General features: G+C 38.5%; 1 protein-coding gene across 6 annotated transcripts in view; it reads right to left on the minus strand.

Annotated features, from left to right (window-relative positions):
- Positions 1–9,133, minus strand: part of LOC111326805 (DNA repair endonuclease XPF) — a 37,455-nt gene extending 28,322 nt beyond the window's left edge. For 5 of the 6 annotated variants that reach the window (XR_015993099.1, XM_088738220.1, XM_022930882.2 and 2 more), the window contains exons 1-6: positions 9,019–9,133; positions 8,832–8,943; positions 7,642–7,721; positions 6,244–6,366; positions 4,666–4,723; positions 3,623–3,735 (exon numbers count right to left, since the gene is read on the minus strand). Coding sequence is in view for 5 of the 6 variants with exons in the window: in XM_088738220.1 (XP_088594346.1) it covers positions 3,623–3,735; positions 4,666–4,723; positions 6,244–6,366; positions 7,642–7,721; positions 8,832–8,943; positions 9,019–9,095 (563 nt within the window). In the remaining variant the exon portion in view is untranslated. The remainder of the gene's footprint in view (positions 1–3,622; positions 3,736–4,665; positions 4,724–6,243; positions 6,367–7,641; positions 7,722–8,831; positions 8,944–9,018) is intronic. The other variant, XM_088738223.1, reaches the window with a different exon arrangement.
- Between the last annotated feature and the right edge of the window lie 447 nt (positions 9,134–9,580).

Here is a 9,580-nt window from a genome sequence, read left to right on the forward strand (position 1 = left end):
AAACGAGGCTAGTCCCTTGGAGGCTAACAAAATATTATATCTAAATAAAAAAATTACGCCGCTATGAAGGGAAAGTCTTGCAACCGAGGAATTCGAGCTCACAAGCTAGCAATGGAGGCTCTATTTCGTTTGATGTGGGACGCTTTGATTGGATGGTACGCAAGCCACGCTGGAGATGGGGAAGAGCGTCTTCTTGATGAAGATGCCATGATAAGAAAATAAAAAGAATGCAGACGCGCAATAACAATCAAGCCAGCTGTACAATCTAGCGTGAATGAGTTTCAGAAGGAAACTACAGAGTTTTTTTTTTTTGCCTTTTCAGGATTTTATTACATCCCAGTCTAGAGCTAAGTCAAAGATGTTTGCTTTCTGGAAGGCGTAGGAGAAAATAGTGAAGCTGCTTCTTCAATTTGTCAAAGCCAGAACCGGAAATTGGGAACTACATCTGTTGAGTGTGTCAGCTATGGTCCCACATTTCTTTGCAATGGATAGGCCAAACTATGCACGTTGGCTCCCTGTATGCATAATGGACATGAGGCAGTTGGTTACCAAGTATCCTCAAGTTCATCATGAATTTGTTAATGGTTATCATGCAGTTAGTCGTTCTGGTATGCCCTTTTCCCAGATGTGGACAGATATGGCACTGGAACAGACCATACAACTAAACTGATGACTAATCCTTTTACGCAAGAATCTGAGTCGTTAGTCAACTTTGCTACGGGCATCGTCTTACCCATTAACAGTGCTGATGGTTTAATAGGAAGCACTGAAAAAGGACGCGGCAGATAAACACTTTCGTAGAGAAACGGTTGATCACTAACGTAGTAAGCTTTTGGGATCCAATTTCAAAAACTCAAGGTAAAAACCTTTGAAAGCACAATAAGGAAAATCCAAGTAAAGGCCGTCAGTGATAAGCTGGTCACAGTTGGTGCCGATAGAGAGCTGTTTGGACGACTTTTGATTGCCGCCAACGCGAGGCAGATTAATATCAAAGAAGTTCTACGCTATGAGCTTTCATCTGTCCCGTTCTCCTTGGCTTATCAAGATGGCAGCTTGAGAAAGACAAGAGTACCTTGGCAGACAAGAGTACCCTGGCAGACAATAGTACCCTGGTAGACAAGAGTAGCCTGGCAGCTCTTATTCAAAGCAAGGTTAATGTTTACCCACGGCTCCAACCTTTCCCACGATACACCATTCATCTCATCGACAGCATGGCTTTAGTTCAAGTACTGAAATCAGCGGGAAGTAGTACCCTTGGCGAACGCGCAACAAAATGCTTTAAAGCTATCACCACATCACTCGCCAACTGCAAAGAAGTTCACATTGTCTTCGACCAGTACTGGGATGCGTTGATAAAAGCAGGAAAATGTGCGCGCAAAGGTTCCCTGAACGCTTTGTTGTAGGTAAAGATCCACAGACCTTCTACTCCTGTACTGAAACAGTGGGGGAAGTATATTCTTAATCTGCAGAACAAGATAAATCTATGTGACTTTCTATCAGAGTCATTTTGTACCTTAAGAAGACAGCAGCTCACTCCTGAGAAGAATCTTGTCATTGGAGGAGGATTTGAGAATGGCAGATGGGCAGTGGTAGTCAGAGGAGGTCACTGCGAAGACGTGGACGTTCTAGAATCAGACCACGAAGAGGCAGACACAAGGTGAGATAAATACTTCCTCAGGCCTATCTACAAAATCGAATCTGAGACATCGATCTCGATGCAATTAAAAACATAATACCCTTTTATTAGTGCAACATCTTTATATCATAATTAATTTAATGTGTATTTTTGTTTGACAAGTTGCTGCTGCTTGCTAAGTATGTTGCAGATAACTATGCAGAATGTTGTATTGTCTTACAATCCTCAGACACGGATGTTCTCGCTCTCAGCGTATCCCATTTTTCTGATATTAACTGCACTGAATTTTGGTCAAAAACTGGCTTGAAAGACCGTCTCCGTTATGTTCCAGTTCACGACGTATTGCGAGAGCTTGGCGGAAAAATGTGTCGCACCCTTCCGGCCTTACACGCCATGACTGGGTACGACTCCACCAGTGCCCTCGCCGGAATCAGTAAGAAGAAAGGATGGCAAGTGCTATTGCACAATGAACAGCATCAAGACAGTCTAGGTCTTATAGGTTCCTAGCAAAACCTGAGTGATGACATCGCAACCCAATGTGAGCTTTTATCTGTGACCTCTACCCAAGGTCGAGGATGAAACCCCGCACTGTGGATGAGTTGATATATTTCCTGTTTAGTCAAAACAGAAAGCAGAAGAATGAGCTTCTCGCACCCACAGCTGACAGCCTACTTCAACACTTGAAAAGGGTTAACTATCAGACGTTTGTTTAGAGAAAGGCTCTGACTGCAATGCAGCATTTCCCGCAGCCCAAAAGTAATGGATGGGTGAGAGAAGACTCCTCACTAAAGCCAGTTTACATGACAAAAGAACCAGCGACGAGTAGCCTTTTGAAACTGACGACTTGCACATGTCAGAGCGGGTGTCAGAGCAATTGCTCGTGTGACAACACAGGCTTATCATGTTCAGAGGCATGTTATTGCATGGCCAGCAGTGACATGTGTAGAAATTCACATGGAGTCCTCTTAGACTATGTTTCTGACTCTGATTCCAAGGACTCTCGTTGTTCTTATTAGTATTATAGTCATATATCCGAATATTGCAATATCGTAAATCAGAAACGAATAACAGCAACATTTTCTCTCTTTTTCTTTTTTATGCGAGTCATAATTTTTTGCTTGTTTGCCTCAAAGGGACTAGCCTCGTTTGCGTGCTAGAACTAAATTGATAAAAAATGATATACAGTGAACCGTTTTAATTCCCAAAGGTTTTGCTAGGATGATAGCAAGAGCAAAAGAAAGTTAATTTGATAAAGAAGGGATTCATATTTCATTTTTGCAAGGTTGATCTTCAAAATAACGGCGAACACTCGTTTGTTTCTAATAGTCGCACATTTGTTACTGGTCACGTTTAAAATCACGTGACTAATCACGTGAAATAGTTTACCATTTACAAATTAAGCAGATGTATATTTAACGAAGTTTAGATTAGTGGTTGAAATCGTTGATTTTTACGAAGAAATAGCGACGTAAACTGTGTTCGTGTGTGTAACCTCATTTTCATGCTGATCCGTGAGCTGGGCAAAAAACATCCCCTTAACTCAAAACGTATACCACAATTTAACTTTACGAACTGCTTGGCTTTGATCAGATCTTTCTCTACAAGAATCAGGTGTCACATATTTTCTGTGGCGATGGTTGAACGAAACTCCCATTTTTCGGTTTCTGCTCCCTGACCACAGTACTCAAAATTAAATTGACAACAAAGTTGAAACAAATGGCACCAAGACACCATGTTGTTCACTTATGTTTACCACATTCAATTTGATAGTCTAACAGTAGATAACTCTGTACTCATACTGAACAAACAGGATTTCCCCCTTGCTGACAACTGATTTTGTGTCGTCATTCCCATAACTATTGACAAATTGGGACTTAACCCAACAATTCCTTCACTAGAGGTACCATATATAAGACTACAAGTGATTCTTATTCAAATACAAATTGACTTGAAAAATGTGAGTCAATTTTTTTTTGTCTCCCATACCTGGGCCATAAATAGAGTTTTCTTACAAATAGGTTCTTCATCACTTTTTCCACTTGAAAAAAACCAGTAGTAAAAGCCTGAGGATTGTCTGATAACGCTTTGATGAAACCAGTCTGTATAGAATCCAGTAACAAAGTCAATCAGTACAAAAAAGGGTTGGGGTTAGGAGTGGGACAAACTTCATCTGTGCAGCATACAATTGCAAGAACATGCGCATGTACTAAATAAATGCATTACACATCAACCCAAAAGTACATTGTACATCATTTAAACCATTTAATTCACAATCCAGCTCATTCCCTTTCTATTGCAATACCAACATTAAGTGTTGTCAGTAGTACCTACATTTGATTTGGTTATCACGGAGTCAGCAATTTTCCAAACCCCTAAGTAGCTTGATTTTAAGACCTGGTCATGACACTGTTTTGTTGTTGTTGTTGTTGTTTTTAAGTTTTTTTTTTTTGCCTTAAGCAAGAGATTTTACTTTCAAAGTGTCTTTTTCTACCTATGAGTAATAGGTAGCTGGGTACTAGAAAGGTGACAAGGAAATCAGACAAAATTATGGGGGAGAGGGAACTTCTCATCTAAAAGAGGAGTCAAAAGACACCAGATGAGCATGACAGAAGGTTTGTGAGGCATTATGAGATGTTACCATCTCTCTTTTTTTCGTGTTTGTGGCAATTATAAGCCATATATTTGAAGACCCCTTCATAGCAGTACACCTGTATGAGATTCAATCACAAAGTCTAGATCCCCCCATTCTCCAAATATAAAGTAATATTTTTTTTCTCTTATGGCAATTAGAAAGGTATACAATTACTATTATAATTATAGACAATTGTACGTTGTGTGTAATAAATACGCAATAATATAGTAAGCAAAGGACAATTTGTTAATTGGTTGGACCAAGATTATAATTTCTAAGATTCAAGTTCAGAAAGGGACAATGACAGTTCTTTGAAAAACTTGATAACCTATTCACTAATTCAGTTGGCGAAATTCAGTATCCTTAATAATATCAATAAACATACACAATATTTCACCTTGTTGTTTTCCCTGAATAATCGAAGAATGAAAGCCTCTTGACAAGATTCTATTATTCTAAGGAAATAACAACATACTTGATTAATTTCATTTGAAATTATACATGCAGACAACTGCAGATCAAACAATTAGGACCTTCTGCAATGATGTACGCAAGGTTACACTTCAAATTAACCCAAGATCAGATTGATAATAATTCTCCTCTCTTTCTGCTACACATTTTCTTCTAAATTAGTTGCAAGAATTTGGTTTTAGATCAAGAGAACAACTTCTTGCTGATAACTTTGAGTATTCTCATTTCTTGTATACTTGATAATGTATGGATAGCATAGGGAGAAATTACATCTTAATCACTTCTGGGAGGTAAAGGGTTCAGCACTACCATCATCAGTTTTTTTTGTCAAGTGCTTTGGCTAATATTCCCAGTCAGAGATTTCACTGGGTCACTTTTGTTTTTCTGGAAGAAGCGTCATGGTCTCAGGGTTAGTACACTGGACTGTGATTGGAGAGGTCTGTCTTTGAGACCTGGCCTGGTTAATCATAATCAGGGCTCGACACTCACTTTTCAACTTACTAGCCAAGTGGCTAGTGACATCTTAGAAGTTACTACAATTTGTTTACTAGCCAAACTGGCCAACAGAAATCGAAAACCACCAACCAAAACTGAATTTCTACTAGTCTTCTTAGCTTGTATGATCCTTGGTGGCAGGGGAGGAGGAGGTGGGCAAGGCTGTGGTCACTTGAACTTGTAATACTCGTGAAGAGCTTAGAGCATAGGTCTTCACGTCTCTGACATAGGGAAGAGAGTCCAAAACTATCTAGGGACTGACTATAAGATTGACAAGGCGCTATTACAGACAATGCTCTATTCTGAACACATTCTAGGTTATCGCTAAGGTATTCAGGAAAGCTGTGATGGAAAACAGGAGTGCGGTATTCTAGAACAGGCCTTATTAAAGTGCAACAGAATTGAATGTCTCTGTGGCTGATGCTGGCCCTCTTAAGGGGGGTTAGAAAATACAAAATTAATGCTTATTGGCCTTCTTAATAGATTCATTTACATGATAATTCCACTTTAAAAGATCATGAGCAATAGTAACCCCTAAAATTCTAACACACTGAGCTTTGGATAGATCTTTTCCACCTACTCTTACAGAATTGAACACATCTTTGCATTCTTAAAATCAACTATCAGTTCTTCACATTTGTCTGCATTTAACTGCATGTTTTGGTTGTTAGACCAGCCCTGCACGACATCGATGGCGCTCTGGATATTTCTTTGTCCTCCCTTTGGTAAAATTTCCACTGTTGTGGTGTCATCTACATTTTTCCACACATGTACATTGTTTACAAGCTGGTCATTTATCATTAAGATAATTAATTAAGATAATTGATGAGTTTGCAAGTCTTTGAAAACAAAAAATTGAATTCAAAGACTTTCAAGGAGCATGGGAGTCCTGTATATATGGCAGGAAAAGCTCCAGCACTGTGTACCATTTGGCTCACAAGAAGACTTCAACTGGTGCAATAATTATTAAACAAATTGTGAACTGTAGAAGACTGAGACAATTACATACTTGTGGGCACGGAATACAACAATTCCTGTCACCAGATGAATAGGCACTTTCTTTGTCAGCATGTCCACAACCAAGATTCTTGAAGTGACAAAAAGGACACCTCCAGCAAGATACACAGACTCTCTACAAAGACAAACATTCAACTGTTACAAAACAAGCAAATTATTTGACATCAAAGACTCGCTGGACAGCCAAAATGAGAATTTAACCTTTATTCTCTAACAGTATAATACTCTCCCGACTAATCACTCTACATTTGCTGTGATAATGACAAGTAGAATTTGTTTGACAATCAAGAGCTTCCTAAATTGGTGATCATTTTCATTACACTTATGACCTTTACACTTGATTCAAGGGTAAAACAGTAATAAGAAATTAGAAACTGATCACTCCCAGAGGTTAACGGTTTTTTTTTCCCATTTTATGCAGGTGCTCAAAAGTTGAGTGGATTTTTGGCAAGTTGCCATTTTTGAAGTAGAGAAATATTTTAACAGTCATCTACATTTCAAGTTTCCCTTGCTTAAGCCAGGTCTTCACATAGCAAAATCATCGAGATAATCTTTCTTCTCTCTTAGAGATTGATGTAATAATTACTCAAGAATATGCTATTAAAGCCCTTCAATTGCATTGCTCAGAGTTTTTGAGATTCAAAATTGGTGTTTGAAGTTATTCATATTTGGACTCTGTAAGAACTCAGTCTCTCAACCCTGTAATTCCCAAGATCTGATTGCTAATTCTCCCCTCTATATATATCTTATTAACCAAGCGCAAGGGCTGTACTGAAAGAATATCGGCCCGAGGTCTTGACAGTATGGACCGAGCACAGTGAGGTCCGTACAAAAAAGACCGAGGGCCTGTATTCTTCCAGTACATTCCTGAGCAAGCTTGGTTAATAAGAGATTTATTATACGACTGAAGTTCAAAGGGACACAAGTACGGTATCATTCAGGACCATTCGGGACAGTGCCCAGTCCAATACTGAGAGAATATTGACCGACAATAGAGAATTGTGATTGGTTGATTTTAGTTATTGGCCCTTTGACTGCCCGAGTCGTGTAATAAAGCTGCTAATTACATTTCTTTTTAAATATTTTCAAGAATTTGGCATTATTCTCATTACCTGTTTGTCAGATAAAGCATGGATGTTATCGGGAGAAGTTACATGTTAATCACTAAGAACTCAAGAGTTTATAGACCACTTTCATAAATGGTTGCCGGATGATATTCTTTTGTTTAAATTTAAATTAGCCCTACTGGCCTCGATCTCCAGTACAAAAATTCAAAAGAATACTATATCTCAAGTGAGGCCAGAAGGGCTAATTTAAATTTAAACAAAAAGAATATTTATACGGCAGCCATTTATGAAAGTGGTCTATTTAACCTTAACTTTTAAAGTACCTCTCTGAAGAGGTGAATTCAGTGGTGATAACTTTTGGCAGTGGAACATCTGAAGACTTTATTTCATCAAGAATATAGTCCTGAAAACAATAAACAATTACTGAATAAGGTTGAGCAAAAACCAAATCAAAATATGGCAACTAATTTCAACTGTTATTGTTCTGGACTCACTAACTTTGTCTTCACGTGGAAATACCAAAGGATTATCACATGTGTGAGAGGCAAGTGAGTCCAGAACAATGGCAATTCAAATTGGACGCCATATTTCAATTCAGCATATGCCATCATGAATTATCAATGCCACGGTCTCAATTAAAGCAGAAAGCTGACACAGATAATACAGACATGAGGTTTGATAATCCATGATATCGTGCAAAAAAACAAAATTTATTCAGTGTTTTGTTATACAATTTTTAAACAAACTGCAAAAGAAAGCACTCCTCTCTGATTATCCAAAAGTTGGAGAACACTACATGGATAAGGGGCTTGGAAACTAGGTAGACTGTTGACCACCACTATGTTAAAGAGAATGAGAGATCTCTCTCTCTTTATCACTATTATTTTTATTTAATACTATTATTCTTTTCATTTTTGTTTGTTTGATTTTTTTTCCTATCCGAGCTAGGCAAAATGTTGTGAGAAGAGGCTGCCTTAACATTTAGAGGGATAGAGGGATGCTGTTTGAAGGCCTATCATAAGCAAGACATACAAGGGAGACGTTCCACTTTTCTTCCCAACCTTTCCCCCCTTCCCCTCCCCCTGTAGGTTAAGGATGCCAGATTTATTTGTTAGCACCTGTGAAGTTTGCGGTAAAAATTATTCTTGCAGGCTCTGTACCAAAGGGTGTCAGCTAGAAATGTAATGTCCTATTATATTTCGTTCGCTTACATTGAAGGCACATAGGTAAATTTGGCCAAAAATCGCACTTATGGCATTCAATACGCTTTAATTTGCTAATTTTATTTAATGTTTAGCTGTATTTGATTTTAATTAAGTAGTATTTTATTGTACACGACCCCACAAGCTTTTAGCTTTCATACATATCGTGTATAAATAAAGATGACCAACCAACCAACCAACCAACCAATTGCAACCATCATGGTTGATATAGATATCAAATGGAAGATTCTAGTCAGTTCCATTCAGTCCATTCCCATATAAACTCAAGGAAAAGAAAGAATTAGACCTACCTCCTCTTGGTCTGTTGTGTTGATCACAAAGACTAAAGATATGGAAGAAGGATCGCTCGTGACACAATGAATCTTCAGAAAACTCGCGATAACTCGTTCAATACTCAAACCCCTACAAGCCACACATAAACAATAATGAGGTGCGATATAATAAACTAATTTACGCTCTCCTTGCTGGTGTACTTACTTGGCTGTGACAAACAGCCCGTCATCGTCCATAAGCTCTAAGAACATAGCGTTTTCATATTCGGATAATGCCGCCATTTTGAAAGTCCAAGAATTACCGCTGGCCAAGGAAACATCGCTCGTAACCTCTAGAACCCAGGACCCAGGACAATGGACCGAATCTTAAAACTTGTCGCTTGCAGTAACTTGCCCTAATGATTCCTGCACTGTGGGTGATGGGAGTCACCAAAGCACAACAAGCTATAGATCGCTATAAAAATAAGAAAGTTATTAACTGTGACTGACAAAGTCATATGAATTGAGCTCTAGCGAGAGCAGTAGAAATCATAGTAGCCCTTGCCTGCGTCACAGACGGTCTAAACCGCCGGTAGAGAGCAACACTCTCTTCGTTAATAATAATAATTTATTGACTTGTATTGCGCAGTTATCAATATACGAACTTTCAATTGCGCATTACAATGAAATGTTAAAAATTCAACTTTGCATAGAGTTACTCATTTTCAATAACGCGACAGCACAAATCTCAATAACCTGACAAATCAGACACAGCCTTTTGGATGTTT

This window comes from Stylophora pistillata, chromosome 11 (assembly GCF_964205215.1).
Source record: "Stylophora pistillata chromosome 11, jaStyPist1.2, whole genome shotgun sequence".
NCBI classification, from domain to species: domain Eukaryota; kingdom Metazoa; phylum Cnidaria; class Anthozoa; order Scleractinia; family Pocilloporidae; genus Stylophora; species Stylophora pistillata.